This window comes from Mus caroli, unplaced genomic scaffold, assembly GCF_978045245.1.
Source record: "Mus caroli unplaced genomic scaffold, Mus_caroli_1 scaffold_3, whole genome shotgun sequence".
In the NCBI taxonomy this organism is placed as follows: domain Eukaryota; kingdom Metazoa; phylum Chordata; class Mammalia; order Rodentia; family Muridae; genus Mus; species Mus caroli.
In genome coordinates, this window is record NW_028227258.1 from 97,172,944 (window position 1) to 97,190,460 (window position 17,517).

At 43.2% G+C, this 17,517-nt stretch overlaps 1 protein-coding gene across 3 annotated transcripts in view; it reads right to left on the minus strand.

Annotated features, from left to right (window-relative positions):
- Positions 1–17,517, minus strand: part of Kcnab1 (potassium voltage-gated channel subfamily A regulatory beta subunit 1) — a 422,588-nt gene that overhangs the window by 1,893 nt on the left and 403,178 nt on the right. For all 3 annotated transcript variants that reach the window (XM_021157435.3, XM_021157436.3, XM_021157437.3), the window contains exons 12-13: positions 11,444–11,564; positions 4,716–4,804 (exon numbers count right to left, since the gene is read on the minus strand). In XM_021157435.3, the coding sequence (XP_021013094.1) occupies positions 4,716–4,804; positions 11,444–11,564 (210 nt within the window). The remainder of the gene's footprint in view (positions 1–4,715; positions 4,805–11,443; positions 11,565–17,517) is intronic.

The window sequence follows — 17,517 nt, forward strand, 5'->3', positions numbered from 1 at the left end:
AGATCCACTACCCCCCATACCCCACAATGGATAAGCTTCAAGTCAGGGATTGTGTTTGTTGACTAAAGAAATGAAGACATGGGGCTGGAGAGATGGCTCAGTGGTTAAGAGCACTGTCTGCTCTTCCAAAGGTCCTGAGTTCAATTCCCATCTGTAATGGGATCTGATGACCTCTTCTGGTGTGTCTGAAGACAGCTACGATGTACTCATATATCCAGCTAACAGATTTTTACCTAGTATCACTTTAATGTGAAAATTAGTATAGAAAATTAAGGTACTTTTGAGGGTAGTACTAAGTCCTTCAAATCCTATGAATATACACTTTACACATGTGGGTGCAGGCATACACACACACACAAGCGCACACACGTTTGGACAGGCCATCATTCATGTATTCAGATACTCTTATGTGGCTGGAAGCTGCAGCACTGATCTAAAGACTGGGAATGGACCTTCCAGCTGCTGCATAGAACTGGTAAAGGATGTTTGCAGCTTAATAGGCCTCCCAGATAGATGGAACAGCACGTACATGAACAGTGAAGTGGATACCAAGGACAGACTAGTGGAGATGGTAGGGATAAGGGAACAGAAGCTGGAATGTGTAAGGGAGCTTGGGTGCCACTTTATAAGAATGAAAACACCATTCTCTAGGTTGCTGTGAAACCTAAGGTAGTGGTTCTCACCTTTCTAATGCTGTATCCCTTTGCTCTAATTCATGTTGTGACCCTCAACCATAACATTATTTTTCTTTTAACTACTTCAAAACTAATTTTGGTGTTCTGAATCATAATGTAAATATCTGATATATAGGACATCTGATATGTCACCCCTTTGGGGGTCGTGACCCACAGGTTGAGAACTGCTGCTCCAAGGACTTGCTTTCCCCCATCAGATACCAGGGAAACGTTGAAGGATGAGTTGGAGGAGCCTGAAAGGTATCAGATAGTCAAAGTCTGAGAGACAGTGAGGGACTTAGCAAGGCTAGTGATAGTGGAATGGGAAAGGGGAACTGGGGGTGGGATCAGTGTGAAGTAGGATGTGTTGTGTGCATGTGGAGCATTGTGTAGAGCTGACTTGCGTAGACTCCGCTGATCATTCAGGGCTAGTGTTATACCATGAGACAAGGGACAAAGACCTGCTTTCTCTCTGGAATAGACTGACCCTGTGTAGACAGACTGGTGAGATGCAATTAGGATGACCAGTTCTGCGGTTTGGGCCTCGCCCTTTGCTGCAGCCCTACTGGCCGAGGTGACCTTGTCTCCAGGGCTGCCCTTAGCAGCCTGTGGGTTTGGCAAAATAGTGCAGCTCCTGTGTCTGGGAAACTTGTAGTTCTGGTTATTGTTTTTTTTTTTTCTTCCTACCTGAAGTCAAAGGAGGCGTTTTGTTTCCCATTAGCTCTGTAGTCTCAGGTTCTAAATAGCTAAAGTTACTTGGAGACTTCTGAGACTGGAGTTCAAAAACTGGGTCTGGTGGAAGAGAAACCCAGTGGGCTAGCCATGTGAAATGAAAAAAGAGTCACTGTCAAAATACCTATCAGCTAGACACAGTGAAAACATAAAACTACTTGAGTAAAATATGAAATTGCAGTGTGTGTAGTATTAAAGGGCCAGTGTCTTTTAAAGGAGCCACACTTTCAGAATTGTATGTGAAATCACGTCTAAAAAAATGCAGCAGGTACTTTACAAGATCTTAAGCCGTTGTGCAGATTTAATGAGATTGTTCCAGTTGTACAACCTTATTGTATTGCCTACAGGACGTGGTGGTGTAAGGGGAGGTTTGGCTAGGAATGTGTTTCTGGGGCTGAGGGTCATCAGCGAGGGCCTCCAGGACTGCGTTCTCTGAGGATGAGGGAGGTTTTTGTAAGTTGGGTGGTGATTACTTTGGAGGTAGAGCATGGACCGCTGCTAACTTGCATGTGTGGAGGGAGGTTTGTCCCGAAGTACTCCTAGTGTCTAGAAATTAGACTCCTGATTGGGAGGAAGTGTGGGGGGAGGAGAGAGAGAGAGAGAGAGAGAGAGACAGAGAGAGAGAGAGAGAGAGACAGAGAGAGAGAGAGAGACAGAGAGAGAGACAGAGACAGAGACGGAGACAGAGACAGCATACATGTGCATACAAGAATGTGTACACACCCATGGCATAGGCAGTTTTCATTGCTCATACTTCCACAGTCCTCAAGACCTTTCCTTTCTTTATGGTAGCCAGCATTCCACACTTTCTGTACATTTGCGGCCAATTCCAGCAAGTGTTTGGCCTCTCCAGATACCTAGTGTACTTTTCACCACATCCAGGGCTCCTGTCACACCAAGTCTAGACTGTTCTGTGCTGCTGCTTGGGGTGAAGGAGAAGGGAAGTTTGGTAAGCCCTTGTGCTAGCAGTGAGGCTGTCTGGGTAACAGCCCTATCCTTTGCCTTCTGAGAATAGAAATCCCATCCTGCTGCCAGCCAGAGCCTTGCTAGGGAGGGAATGCTTTGGGAGTTAAAGTATCCTTTCCTCGATGCCCAGTAGGCTCCTGCAGCTCTAACAGCTTAGACCCAGGGTGCTGCTTCATTTCTGCCCCTGGCATGACTTCCCCTGGGATTGGGGATCATAGTGCTCCATGATAGGAATCCTGCATTTCTCTTCCTGCCAGGATTTTTATCTGTTCTTCCCAGATCTGCAGATCCATCCACTCTACCTCCATTGTCTAGGTGATGACTACACCTGCTTCCCTTGGGGCAGCCTTAGGAATCCCCAGACATTCAAATAGAAACATGTCTGTCCTCTACATTTTGTAAAGGATTCCTCACCTATAAGGAGAAGGATAGTCTGGCATAAGCCATGTTCCCTCTTAACGAGGTCCTTTGTACTGCTTTTTCTTGTTCCTAAAATGTACTTCAGGGTTTCTTCATGCTATGGCAAGGCATACAAACCAAACTCAGAATAAACATCTTATAGGGAGGGGACTTTTGCAAAGTTATGTCAAGTAGACCCACCTTTTTCAGTTGCTCTCTAGTGCAACAGTCTGTTTGCTTAATAACTCATGATCTGAAATTCTGTTCATTTTTATTAGTCTCTTAGTAGAATGTAAGCTTGTTAAAGACCGGACAGTATCTTGTGTCCTGTGGTGGTGGTGTCAGTATCTGGTACATAGTGAGCTTTCAGAGGCCAGCTTTTTTAAAGCATAGATTTCTTAATTCACTCTTTCCACCAGCAGTTTTAGGACAGGCTCTTGCTCTTACTCACCACAGTAACCCAAATGTCTCCTTGGTGCCAGATGCAGTAAGTATTCCAAACACGAGTGAAATTGAAACTTTTATATTGAACTTAAGTTCTTCTGGGTACAAACTGTGCCCCTTCCCCCTCCCCATTGTGTAATCTTGTTTTCCCAGTGCATAACAGAAAGTGAATGAAGGTGGTATGGTTCATTAGATGAGGCATTCCCTGTAAAGGTCCCACAGAATCCAGGAGGAACCATGGCCGGGCTGAATTTGGAAATAGCTGTGGAGTATTGCCCCACTGCCTGGTCTGGCGAAAGGTGGTGGCTAGGCAGGCAATCTGTACCATTTACATACCAGTGTATTCTGGTTTTTCTCACCCTCCCTGCCCTTTCTCTCTTTTGAGACAGGGCTTTTCTATATAGTCCTGGCTGTCCTGAAACTCCCTCTGTGGACCATGCTAGTCTCAAACTTACAGAGATCTACATATCTCTGCTGGGATTAAAGGTGTGTACCACCATTCTGGTCTGTTTCTAAAAGGGGGTTTTAAATCTTCATGTCCACGTTCATCTGTCTGGTTTGAGGAGAGGTGACAGGGCTTGTTTTAGGAATAGATGGATAGCCAAGAAGCCATGAGTCTGTTCTGAGTGAGCAACAGGGAAACATGTTTGCTGGTTTTACCAGGCTGTGGCTAAGCAGTGGGTGGACTCATCCTAGGACTCAGCAAAGCTGAGAGAAGCAGGCTCAGCACTGAGATGTGTTCAGTGCTGAAGAAAGGTGATCCCAACAGACCACCAGCGCCACTCCTTAGATGCCCCTATCATCTTCAACATATTCCCCAGGTGCTGCTGCAACCTCAGTCCAGCGCCTGGCCTTCAGACCATCACTTGGGGGACAGGATCTTGGTATGGAATAGGCCTCCTGAATTTTCTTTCAAGGGGATGTGATCCTGAAAGTTCCAAACAGGAATTTATTCTCCAGTTACTTCTGGAGTAATAACTAAGGGCCACGTAGTAGGATGTGGGAGGTCAGTGGAGAAGAGAGCCACAGGTCTCTGACAGCAGGCTTACAGTACAGTACAGCAGAGGGCACAGACAGTTATCGTGCATCTTATACTAAGTGGTATGATGAATGGGATCACGGGATGCTGTTAGATGACTAGAAAAGGAGTATGGCATAGTATATTGGCAATAGTTTATGGAAGGAACAAATGAACACACAGTATGTATTGTCCTGTAGCCATTACATCTCAAGCAGACAGTTAAACATGCTTTTATGGTTAGACTTCTCAGTTGCCAGGTGTGACACGGGAGTGCACCACCCCACACAGATGATCCGCTGGAATTTGAGAAACTTGTTTCTTAAGTAAGCAGAGGACAGCCCCGGTTCCGTGTATAATGTAAATGTGTTGTTGCTTCTTACAACTTTGTGTTTCCTGCTACCTTGTCTAGTTCTCTGCTTGCAAACACACTGTAACATCCCCTGGAGTTTGCTAGAAGGAGAAGGGGCTGCAGTACTTGCCTGAATGGCACCAAGGTTTTCAATGAGTTGTTCCGGAGTGGATGATCCCAGGAGCACAGAACTCACACCTTCATTTCTCAGGCACCACGCTGAAAAGGGCAAAGCACTGGGGTCAGGATTATTGATACGCTTGTAGTTAACGTGTGTGTGTGTGTGTGTGTGTGTGTGTGTGTGTGTGTGTGTGTGTGTGTGTGTAGGTTAGAGAACACACTGTTTTCTGGGCTTAAATATTAGAACAGCACCCTTGTTCAGAAGTTTAATGGAATCCATACATTTGATAGTACGTTTGTGGCTTTCTGGCTTTCTTGTATTTTGCTCCAACTACCATGAAAATACCCAACATGGCTCACCTACTTATAATGTCTGGAATCTTGTTCCTGCCAGGCTCCCTCTGTCTTATACAGGGTATCATTTCTTCTCATCTGTCAGCCCTTTGCATTGATTATCTCAATTGCTTCTTTACTCTCAAAGCCCCAGTTCTTCCTCTGCTTTAGTAAAATCCATTAAACCCAACCTGTGTTTTCTACTTGGGGCTAGTAAACCAGAGAGAACCATAGAATCTTATAGTCTGGCACCTTTTATGTCCCCTCTCCTTTGCTATCTTGCCATTGAACCTTAGCCAGGCTGACAAACCTCTCTGATCCTTGATCATCCTTTCTTCAAATGACATAAGGTCTACCCTTCTTTGGTGCTGTTTGCTTTTTAATTTTTGTTTGTTTCATGGAGCTGGGCTGATCTCCAACTTGCTATATAGTCTGAGATTTTCCCTCCTTTACCTCATGAGTGCTGGAATTCTAGGCATGAGCAACCATGTTGGCAGGATCTCTACCCTAAAGCCTGTATTTACCCTCAGCAAGTGACCTTCCTCGAACTTTATCTAAAATATTAAAATCCACCAATGTGATGGTTTGTATATGCTCTGCCCAGGGAGTGGCACTATCAGAAAGTGTGGCCCTGTTGGAGTAAGTGTGTCACAGTGGGTGTGGGCTTTAAGACCTCTATCCTAGCTGCCTGGTAGCCAGTATTCTGCTAGCAGCCTTCAGGTGAAGTTGTAGAATTCTCAGCTCCTCCTTCACCATTCCTGCCTGGATACTGCCATGTTCCCACCTTGATGATAATAGACTAAACCTTTGAACCTGTAAGCCAGCCCCAATTAAATGTTGTCTTTGTAAGAGTTGCCTTGGTCATGGTGTCTGTTAACAGCAGTAAAACCCTAACTAAGACAACCAGGTAGAATATTCTTCATTTGTCTACCTACTTAGTACCCACAATGATACTGTCCAGTTGCAGACGATGCATGTTGTTTTGGCCTAAGGTCAAACTGCCCTGGATCCTTCTCCCCTTTTTTTTTGGATTAATTAAACATTTCTCTGCTCCCTGAAGGATTTGTTTCCTGTTTTCCTTTGTCAGTAAAGAATGCTCCATTCATTTTCACTGTAAAGTAGCCTCTCACTTTGTACTTGCTTAGACACTTCTCTAACTCTGGAAGTTCTGAAAGGCCAGTTTAGGCTCCTGGACTGCCCTTCATCATAGTCCAGTCCCCTCTTACCCTGTTCTGGAAGCCAAGGCCCCAGTGACCTCTTGTTACAATGAATGTAACCAGGAGCATGGGTCTGCATGTTTCTGCTGGACCTTCCCGCCTTGCTTTGCCAGTTCCATGTGGCTCAGCGTCAGCATCTTTGCCTCCCTACTAGAATTCTGGGACCTTTAGGAATTGTCCTTTTTTTCTGAGTCTCCCTTCCCTTTTAAATTCCAGGTCGAGTTGGTTATTCCTCCTGTTCCCCTAATCTATTGGTTCTTACCCTTTAGCATATGACGGGGAGTTATCTGGAGGGCCTCTGTAGCATCCTTTCTAGGCCTCACGAGTTTTTACTTAGAAGATCTTGCCTTGAGATATGGCCTTCTACGTATTTATTTGGTAACATTTTTTTTTTTTTTTGTTCAAGCTGGCCTTGAACATTTTATGTAGCTCAAGGATGACCTTAAAGTTCTGACACTGCCTTTGCCTCCTGAGCCCTGGGATTAGAGGCATGTGCTACCATCCCAGGTTTATGAGATACTGAGGCAAGCATTTTACATTTGCAGCCTGGGAATTTAAACTGTCTTCTTAAGAGGAGGGAGAGGAACAAGCTTTATTGAACTGGAAATTACATATAAAAAAGAATTTAGCCTGTTTTGTTTGTTTGTTTGTTTGTTTTTTCGAGACAGGGTTTCTCTGTATAGCCCTGGCTGTCCTGGAACTCACTTTGTAGACCAAGCTGGCCTCGAACTCAGAAATCCGCCTGTCTCTGCTTCCCAAGTGCTGGGATTAAAGGCGTGCACCACCACGCCTGGCTTAGCCTGTTTTTGAGTGTACATTACCTTAAAAAAAAAGTTTAGCAGCCCTAGCAATGTTAGTGTGCAGCCATTACTGTTTTAAATTCAGTTAGTGGAACAATCCCATCCCTGAGAAAATACCTATGACAGGCCATAATTGATAACATACTTCAGCCCTACATAATCACTATTTGTTTTTAGATCTGTCTTTCTGAACAGTTCATTTAAATAGAATAAAGTGCGGTCATCTTTTGTATTTGATTTCTTTCAGTTTGCAGCACATGTTTCCTTGTTTCCTCTGTGGTGTAACAGTGTATCATTTCAGTGCTGCATAGTATTTGAATATGTAGACACCTGGAGGGTCTCTGCTCTGACTCATCTCTCCCATGTTGGCTGTACACATCCCATCTTCAGGAGCTCTGTCAAATTGCTGCTTTTCCTACCTTTTGCTTCAGCTGCCCCTCTTGTTAATATAGATGCCCTATGCCTAGCTGCAGCTTCTCTAAGTTTCATGATGCCACTTTCCTGACTTCAGCTTGTGCCTAACAAGATCCTTTTCCTTTAAGATGACTTGTATTTCTTACTCTGGTAAATCTTATTGTCGATTCTGCCTCTCTGCCTTAATTTTTGTTCTTCAAGAAAACTAGTTTGTTGATCTCTCTATCCTGAAATATCATACTGGCTTTCCTTGCTGGGAATAGGGAGAGTCCTTTGCCTGGAGGGCACTTTTTGCCCTCACTTTTTCTTTGTCCTGTTAATATCTCATCCTTTGAGGTTCCTAACGGTCTTCTGCCTTCTTCCTAAAGCCTATCCTAAATTCCAGACCAGCCAGTGTGCCCTATACATCATAACCTGTGCTCAAATCTGTTAATCTTCTGGATGTGCCCATTAAGCTGTGGGATGTGGCTGTCTTGAGTTGGATGCTCAGCAGCCTACCCCATCCTTGGCCCTTGGGACACTGATTAAATGCTTGCTGGGGAAACAGGTCTGGATGACTGTTTCATCTCCTGCACATCTGCCTCCTTTTACTCAGGTCCTGCTGTCTGTCAGCTGATCCTCTAAGCTGTTACCAGGGCTCCGAGGCAATCACTGAATCCTTCCAGGTGGTCATAGTCAGCACCCTCTCTTCCCCCTTGGCTTTCTTGCAGTCCACTTTGCACTTAAAACCCCGTTTGGAACCAGTGGGAGTTTCTGGTCAAAGCGAGGCCCTAAGCAGTTGCTGCTGTAGCAGCTGATTCCTCCAAGGACTACAGGGCTAAGAGAACGCATGCTGTCTGCAGAGCTGGCCGATCCATGGATAGCCCCTGCCTGCAGCTGCTTCTTTACAATCAGCCTGTCTTCCTGGGTATCTATTACTAGCAAGCACACGCACAGTGCCTGTTAGCTGCCAGTGAGCTAGGAGTGCTGGCTTCTGGGCAGGTGTGTGCTGGGGAACAGCATGCAGACTCAAGTAGTCTGTCTCAGTGCCGGAAGTTTCCCTTCTCCAGGTCCCACCTGTCCCTGGAGATCAAAGGCAGTGAGGCTGGGAATCATCCCTTTTTGGGTCTGAGAATTCTGTGGATAGAAATTACTTGTTTGTAAAGAAAGAAGAAACGATGACAGGAAAGAAAACCATGTAGAGCAGTGGTTCTCAGCCTTCCTAATGCTGCGGCCCTTTAGTACAGTTCCTCATGTGGTGAACCCTAGCCATTAAATCACTTTTGTTACTTCGTAACTGTAATTTTGCTACTGTTATGAATTGTAATGTAAATAAAGATTTGATATGCAGGATATCTGATATATATATGACCTCTGTGAAAGGATGATTTGGGTCCCAAATGGTCATGACCCACAGGTTGAGAACTGGTAATCTAGGGCATAGTTTAAAAAGGAATGGGAGGAAAAGCCAGCATGTATCAGTGTAAACCTAAGCTCTGTGCAAAGGACGTGTCCTAAATATCTAACACCCAGTGAAAGTCTAAATTTTTAAAAGGTTTTCTCTCTAGGAAGATAATGTTCTGCTGCTTCTTGTAGAGTCTAATATAACCTTCTTGTTATTCAAGGAAGGTCAGTTCTACCTCCCCCCAATGCAGGAGCACTCCACTCTGTTTTATAAAAATGTCTTGGCATTTGCATATATGTTCTCGTGTATTCTTAAAATCATCTCTATATTACTTATAATGCCCAATACAATGTAAATTGTTGGTTGACTTCATGGTCATGGAAGTCTGAGTGCACTCAATTCACCTAAAATTTTATTTACAGTAGTAGAATCTATTTTCCTTCTGTGTTAAAACCTCAAGCCCAGAATGTCTAGTTCTACGAAATATATCCTTTGTCAATATCACCATCCTTACCGTTTACTGAACTTATGTATACCGAGTCTTTACATATACAATTTTGTTTTAGTTCAAGCTTATAAGGTATAAATTATATCCATTACACATGAGAAAATCAGGCCAGGTAACTTGTCTATGACCAGCCATTTTGCTGGTCTTGCTGAAGCTGCAGATACTGCATTAAACCCATGCCTTAACTCTTCTAAAGAAAGCATTAAGGTGTGCCCCTAAGGTCCCTTGGGCATATGATGAGCCACCTTCCTTCTTCACTCACTCAGTGTGAGGCTGTTCACGTGGTCATACAGCAGCCAGAGAGCAACTCTAGGAGTCCGTTCTACTCTGTGGCTTCTGGAGAGCAACCAGGTCATAGCCTTGGTATTAAGTGGCTCTACCCAATGAGCCATCTCTCCAGCTTTCATTTCCACTGTTCTAGAACTGTTTGCTGTAATTTTTTAACTTCTAACTTTAGCAGAGCCAAGCTATTGACAAATATTCTATTACTATTTGCACAGACCTTACCACTGGCTGTTTATCTCTCTGTGTCAATGTATCTGTGGTTTTTTTTGTTTGTTTGTTTGTTTTTGTTTTTTTGTTTTTGTTTTTTGCTGTGTTTTTGCAGTTATTTGCTGCTGTTTCTTATTAGGACCCTACCCCCACCCTGAAGTTAACACCAATTTTATTGCCATGCCAGTTGTAGTAAATCATCTAGTGACATTTGTAAGACAGGGTTCCTCATAGCATGCACCTCACAGGATGGTTCAAAGTCTAAGAGTCAAAGAAAGTAAGACAATGAACATGAAGTGCGTATAACACAGTGTGCCCCCCCCCCATCACCCGCAAGTTTGACTGTTTCTGTATACAATGTGGGAGCCATTAATGTGTGAATGCTGAGCCCATGGTTAGGCTGAAGGTACTTCAGAAGTAAAACACATGCTGTTCTTTTTAAAAACAGGCTGAAAACCAGTATTTAAAAAAACCTAAGTAATTTTTTTATATTACATGTTGAGATGGTAATTTAGATAGATTGTATTAAATAAAGTGGATTATTAAAATGTCTGTTTTATTTTAAAGCTTTTAAAAAGTGTTTGCTTATGTGCATATTTGTGTATGTTTGTATGAATGTATGCCATATGTCTTCAGGTACCAGTGGAGGCCAGAAAAGGGTGTTGGGTTCCCTGGAATGGAAGTCACGGAAGGTTTTGAGTCACTGGATATGAGTGTTGGGAATCAAACTCTGGCTCTCTGGAAGGGCGGCGAACACTTCAGCTCCTGTTTTTCTTTCTTAATATGGCCATTGGCAACTTTGAAAAGAAATAACTAGTTCCCATTATGTTCTAATGGACAGTGCCAGTGCATTTGTTTTTTGGGTGGCCGTGACCTTTCACGGACTCCACAGCATGAGAAGAACAATTTTCATGGCTGTTGAAAAGTTTCCAGGGGAAGCTGCCCTTGTGGTATCATCTTTCAGTGTGGCAGGAGCCAAGGGCCTCTTTGTAGCCCTATTTCTCAATCTCTCACCAACCCTGTCTTAGTGTCAACAGGGGGAGGAACCTGAACCAGAAGAAATGGATGTCATTGTATAGTGACACAATTTACCTCAGACACTGGAGTATGTGTATATTTTTAAATTATTTTTTATATAATGTTTATCATTTCCCCCCTCCTGCAAGTCCTACCAGATCCTCTCTAGCTGTCTACCCACCCAACTTTGTTTCCTTTCTCCTTTCTTTCTTTCCCTCTTCCCCTCTTTTTCTCTCTTGTACTCTCATACTTGTGTTCTCTCTCTCTCTCTCTCTCTCTCTCTCTCTCTCTCTCTGTATTCTCACTGATATATTCTCATGCAGCTGTCTTATAAGGAAGAAAGGAAAGAAAAAGAATGTAGCATATAGAAAATTCTGGAAAACCTTGAATAATTCCCTTTCTCTGTTTTGTGTACCAGAATTTGATGCTTCTGAGGTTAGCCTGTCCCTATGGTAGACATTTTACCATGACAGGGTGTAGGTCAACCATAGAAAAGTATGTTTTTTTAGTCATATCAGTGAAAGTAACCCCCTAATGCAGAGCCTGGTCTGCCATGCCCTCGTAGTTTCTTACCCACAGCCAGCTGAGGTAGCGTGCACCCCAGGCGCTCAGCGATTGGAGAGAGGTCTTTCAGCTTGTTTTGCTGTTTTCTCCCTTCTTCACTTACGATTCTTTCCTTCAACCACTGGTAGCACTGGAAATAATGATAACACGTAAGTCTTATATGAGTGTGATGTTAAATCAATAAAATATAAGAACTCAGGTGGGGCTGGAGAGATGGCTCTCACCAGTTAAGACTGTTTACTGCTCTTTCAGTGGACCTGAGTTTGAGTTCCAGCATGAATATCAGGCAGTTCACAACCACCTGTAACTCTAGCTCCCGGAGGTCTAATGCCTTTTCTGGCCTCCAAGGGCACCTGCTCTCATGTGGCACACATGTACACATGCATGAGTGCACACAGATACACACAGACACACCCATCTATACACACATAGGCTCAGCTTTCTGTTCAGAGAGCTGGCTCCCCTGAAATATCATAGCTTTGCATTATTGTTGTAACTGTTCTCCCTGTTGCCTTATTTCATCCCAAATCTCATTGTTATTTAAAGATATTTTACATGTGTGTATGTGCATATATGTGTATGTGGCCTTGGAGACCATAAGAGGATGTTAGGTCTCTAAGAGCTGGAGTTACAGGCAGTTGAGAGTCGTCCACTATGGGTTCTGGGAACTGAAGAGAGGCTCTCTGCAAAAATAGCACGTGTTCTTCATCACTGAGCCATCTCACCAGCTCCTTAATACCATGATATAATATTATTATATAATATAATAATAATATTACTATGGGGACTTTGTGTTGACTTCCTCTTGTGGTTTGTTTTAATGCCACAAATTAGAATCAATAGAGTATTTGTTTAAAGTGCAACCCAGGAAACTACTCTAAACATGGGAATGGATTGAGCATGACCCTGTAGCCCAGTGAATGAGTTTACTTCCCTCAGTATGAAGAGCCAGTCAGGGTTTTCCACTGCCCTTCTTTGCAGAAGGCTCTGCTCTTACAGAAGATGGAAATTACATCCCTGATGTACAAGGCTAGCACTGACCAGCAACAGCCACAGGGAAGGACTTCTTTTCCTTGCAACCATGGAGATGAACCTTCCCAGAGGGAGCAGGAAGCTCCAGAGTTGGCAGTGCGCCATAGGAACTCCTCCCACATGATTTCAATAGGCTGCTGGCTTTTGTTTTATTAAGTATTTTTTCATCACCAAAGAAAAGGATAACCACATTATGTTTTATTGTGATTTTTGGAATAATTTTACAGATGTGAAAAGCAGAAGGGCAAGTTGCCCCAGTTCTGTCTGCTCTTAGATATCAAAGGCTTATAGTCTAGCCCCTCACTTGGGACTTTGCTTGGGAAAATGGCCAAGGCGTTCCCAGCTTCAGCCTTGAGAAGTCTCTGGTTCTTCCAGAGGAAAGGTGCCTGAAGTGACATCTCCAGAGATGACAACCGGGGCCAATGGTGATGGGGTGGATGGCTGTGAACTACAAGCATATGATCAGGGCCCAGGCAGCCTTCTTCTTCTTTTTTTTTTATTAGGTATTTTCCTCATTTACATTTCCAATGCTATCCCAAAAGTCCCCCACACCCCTCCCCCCCACTCCCCTACCCACCCACTCCCTCCCCTTGGCCCTGGCTTTCCCCTGCACTGGGGCATCCAAAGTTTCCAGGCAGCCTTCTTAAACCTGGGCACTACCTATGTCAGACATCCCTGAATGGCTACAGATGCTTTAAGTGGGAAAATATCATCAACCTTTACTTAAATTTCATGATCTTTCAGGAAAGCAGCATCTCTGATTATGACTCAAACACAAAATGAGAAAGTAGTAGACAAATGCTTTTCAACACTTTTAAAAAGCAGAGTTTTTGAGATTTCAATGTGTATCAGGCACATTAAGAATGTTTGATTTGAGCAGGGCGTGGTGCTGCACGCCTTTAATCGCAGCACTTGGGAGGCAGAAGCAGGCAGATCTCTGAGTTCCAGGCCAGCCTAGTCTACAAAGTGAGTTCCAGGACAGCCAGGGCTACACAGAGAAACCCTGTCTCAAAAAAAACCAAAAAAAAAGTTTGATTTGTTTACTCTATTTTTGAAATATATGTAGTAAGTTCTTTTTCTTAAGATTGAAACACTGTGTGTGTGTGTGTGTGTGTGTGTGTGATGCACTTAAATCAACCATATTGGAAGACTTCTAAAAATAAGGAGGATTGACCTGGAGGGATGGCTCAGTAGGTATACTGCTTGCCTTACAAGACAGAAGACTGGAGTTTGGATCCTCTGCACCATGCAAAACTGGGGATGATAGTGCGTGCCTGTAACTGCAGCACTTCTGCAGTGAAAAGGGTGGCAGAGGCAGGTGAATTCTGGAAACCGTGGACCAGCCAGCCTGATGTGTGTAGCAGTGAGCAACAAGAAGAGACCCTTCCTTACACTATGGGAGGTGAAGACTGACACCAGAGGTTGTCTTCTGATCATTACATGTGCACAGTGTATGTGTGTGCCCACATGCACATACATAAACATTTACTTATTGAATCCCTGTCTTCTGACTCTCAATACTGTAAACTTCACTGTTGGCTTGATCAGTAGAATATATAGGGAGTTAGGGTTTTACAAAAGTGTTTACACGTTCTTAATTCCAAAGGAAACAATGGTTTTGTTGTTGTTTTAAGAAACAGCTTCAATTTCTGTTCAAAGGGGAAAATGCTAACAGTGGGAGAGATGAAGTATAATTAAAATATTAATTAAATATGAAAGTGTTTTTAGGAAGGTTGGTGGCAAATATGGTTGCCATCTGGATGGCACAGTGCTGTGGGTTCTGTTGCTCCATATTAGAATCATCCACAAGTCATTATCTAGGAACTTAAGTGTTTTGTAGCTGAGTGACCTTCCTGCTTCAATGATTTTGTTACAAGCTATGCTCATAGCACCTTTTTATCTAACAAAGCCATATATGGCTGAGCTGATCAATGTTTTCTCTTTTGGCTACTGTTGTTGGTCTCACAGGTTGAACATTGCCTAACTGGTCATTCTTTTCTGGTTTGAAGAAAGAAAAACCATCTCTGACAGGTCTACTGAGCCCAGCTCCTCTCTATCCTCGAGGATTGTCTTTGTGGCAGTGGAGTTCTTAGGATGAGATTGTTCACATTGAGGTCTGTCACTGGCAGCCAGAGAACTTGAAGCCTGTGTGAGAAATGTTGATGGGGTAAATAGAGGGAAGCACTTACAACTCAGTAACTGTATCAAGCAAGAAGCTTCGTTCTTAAGACTAAGATGGAAGGACTACAGGAGAGTGAAAACACCCTGGGAACCCAAGGAAAGAGTGCAGTGCATTTGGGTAGAAAGTCAAATAACATGGGATTGTAAAGACAAGAACAGAAAAGTAGACTTGACTTAGATTCTAAGAGGATTTGGGATTTATCCTGTAAGCAATAACCGAGAAGTCATGATAGCATTTTAAAATGGGTCCTTTAGAAGGACAACTAACCACAAGGGTGGATTGTTGAGAAGAGGGAGCAAATGAAAGCATCCAAGTTGAGTCCTGCAGTAAACCTGGGAAGGAAAGAGGAAGACCTACATTAGGACTGTGCATGGGTGGACCCAAGTGGCAGGATATGGTCTGGAGGATTTAGACGGAGCCTTGCTAGGCAGAGTGAGGATGAAGAGGGTGAAATCTGAGGTAGCAGTATGACATCTGGATGGCTAGGGCTTGGGCAGAGGCGTTGATGATATTAAGGAGAGTTTAAATTTGAGCAGAGGGTAGTGAGAGTAGATCCCATTAGGCTTGACAGATAGCCACGAGATATCTACTAGACCGGAAGCAGTGCTTTGCTTTCCAGCAGAGCAGCCAGAGCTGATAGCATTGTAAGAGGAATGGGGCCAGCCAGAAGAGGTTGCCCAGAAAATTCCCTGGCTAATCTTGCTTACTGTAAGAGCCCTGGAGAGCCATTAAAAGAAAAAAAAGAAAAGAAAAAAAAAGACTGACTTTCCAATTGTAGTTCAATAAGCAGACACAACATATTAGCATTTCAGTGATGCGATATCAGTCAGTGTTGTGTGAGCCATTTTTCCGCTGTATTAGAAGTTGCCAGTGTATCTTTCTACTTGTCTTTAAGTTTTCTGCTAGCACTAGAATTTAGTACGGAGGGTATCATGCTGTTTGTTTATTTCACTTTCACTTATATTTTTCACTTTGGTAGTTCTGCTTAAGTAGCCTTCCCCAGAGCAGACGTGCTGCTCTGGAAACACTTCCTTGATAGTGTAGAGCCTGGAGAATGTGTGGCCATCCGCAGCCGTTTGCTTGGACAGGTTCTAAATGGTTGCTGCTAATGCTCCGGTAGCACTCAATTTGATTGACTTCATGAAAGCCAATCAAACGTTTACCCAGTTACTTTTGAGCTTAGCCACAGTCCAACATTTTGAATGTTCTCCCTACCCACTTTCTGCTTTTGTTAGTACATTTGTGGAAGTTTTCCATCTGTGTGTGAGCTTTTTATCAAATCCTGATAGAGGCATACCGACCAGATACAGCACGGCTACATCTTCCCTTTAAGGACCTGAGTGTGAAAGGAAACAGATGTCTTGAGGGAAAGATAATTCACTGACATCAGGAGGCTTGGGTTCTCACGTCAGCTTTATCTGTTGGACTTTATGGTCTTAATGTTACTTAATGTCCTTGGGCTTCAATTTCTGCATCCAGCAGAAGCCTGCCTCTTACAGGATTACTCTGAGAACAAATGGTCCACATATGTGAAGTGCTTTGAATTTTTTGGAAAGCCCGTGAAAGCATATACAGATGGTCTCCCAGCTTATAATTGTTTGACTTAGGATTTTCTTACTGATGTGCAAGAAGTGTATCCATACAATCTCTGTTTTTCACTTTCAGTCTAATATTCAACAGATTACATGAGATAGTCAGTGCTTTAGTATAAAAAGAATTTGTTTTAGATGATTTGGCTGTCTTTTTATTTTTGTTTTTTTTTTTTTTCAAGATAAGGTTAGGCTAAGCTACTATATTCATGAGGTTGCCATAAATGCATTTTTTGACAGGGCATTTGGGTTTATAATGTGTTTATCTGGGCATTACCCCATCATAAGTAGAAGAATGTCTATATAGCAATTTAGTGTAGCCACAACTGATTGCAAGCCATCTGCGTCCATTTCTCATCGGGAGGATAAACGGAAGTAAAGCATAACTCAGAGCTCACTGCTTGGCACATGGAAGATGCCAGGTAAAGACACAACTCTCACTTGTTCCTTTTTCTTCATGCCCCTTTTGCCTTCCTCTTTGTCACATCCCTGCCTTAGACGACGTTTTCTTCATGGACTTGTTTAGAGTCTGTTCTGAACGACCTTCAGTTTTCAGGAACAAGATCTCATTAAATATTCTGAGATAACTGTGCTTTGGGATAATTAAAAAATGAGAACACTGTCATGTCAGCATGCTTTGGGGCTATTTATATCTTGTGATTTTAGAGAACAAACAAGCTAAAAGCTCAACAGAAAGGAGAGTAAAAAACCTAGAGCCTTGAGAAGGTTCTAGCTAGGGAGGTGTTGGTGGTCAGCTGTCTCATCCCATCATGCCGGTGTCCTGTCGCTCCCCTGTTCTCTGCTCTTCCTCCGCTACACTGGTAAATGTCTGGGCTTGGCTTGGGTGGTTCTGCTGGTTCAGTGCTAATGGAGGCTGGAGCCTGGGATGGGCATATGCTTTTCTTTTAAGATGACTGGCTTGTCTGAATTTCTAAGATTCCTGTATTCTTTCTCCTTAGACACTAAGAGTAATTTGTGATTCTAATGTTGTTAAACATTCTCTCAGGCTTTTAAAACACAGGCATCTTGTGGTTAATAAGAGAAGATGTTTGTAGTGCTCCCCAATGACTTAACCACCAGGAAGGGGCCTAGGATGGGACTGGATATTGAGGAGTGAATGTATTCCAAGTATATGACACAACTGAACAAAAATGCCATTATGAAACCTATCATTTGTACAATACATGACTAAAAAAGTAAAATAAAAAGACCCACAGGGCAGAGTGGAGGCTGGTGATGACTGACATGTTCTGTATCTGTTTCCTGAGGCCCTCTTTATT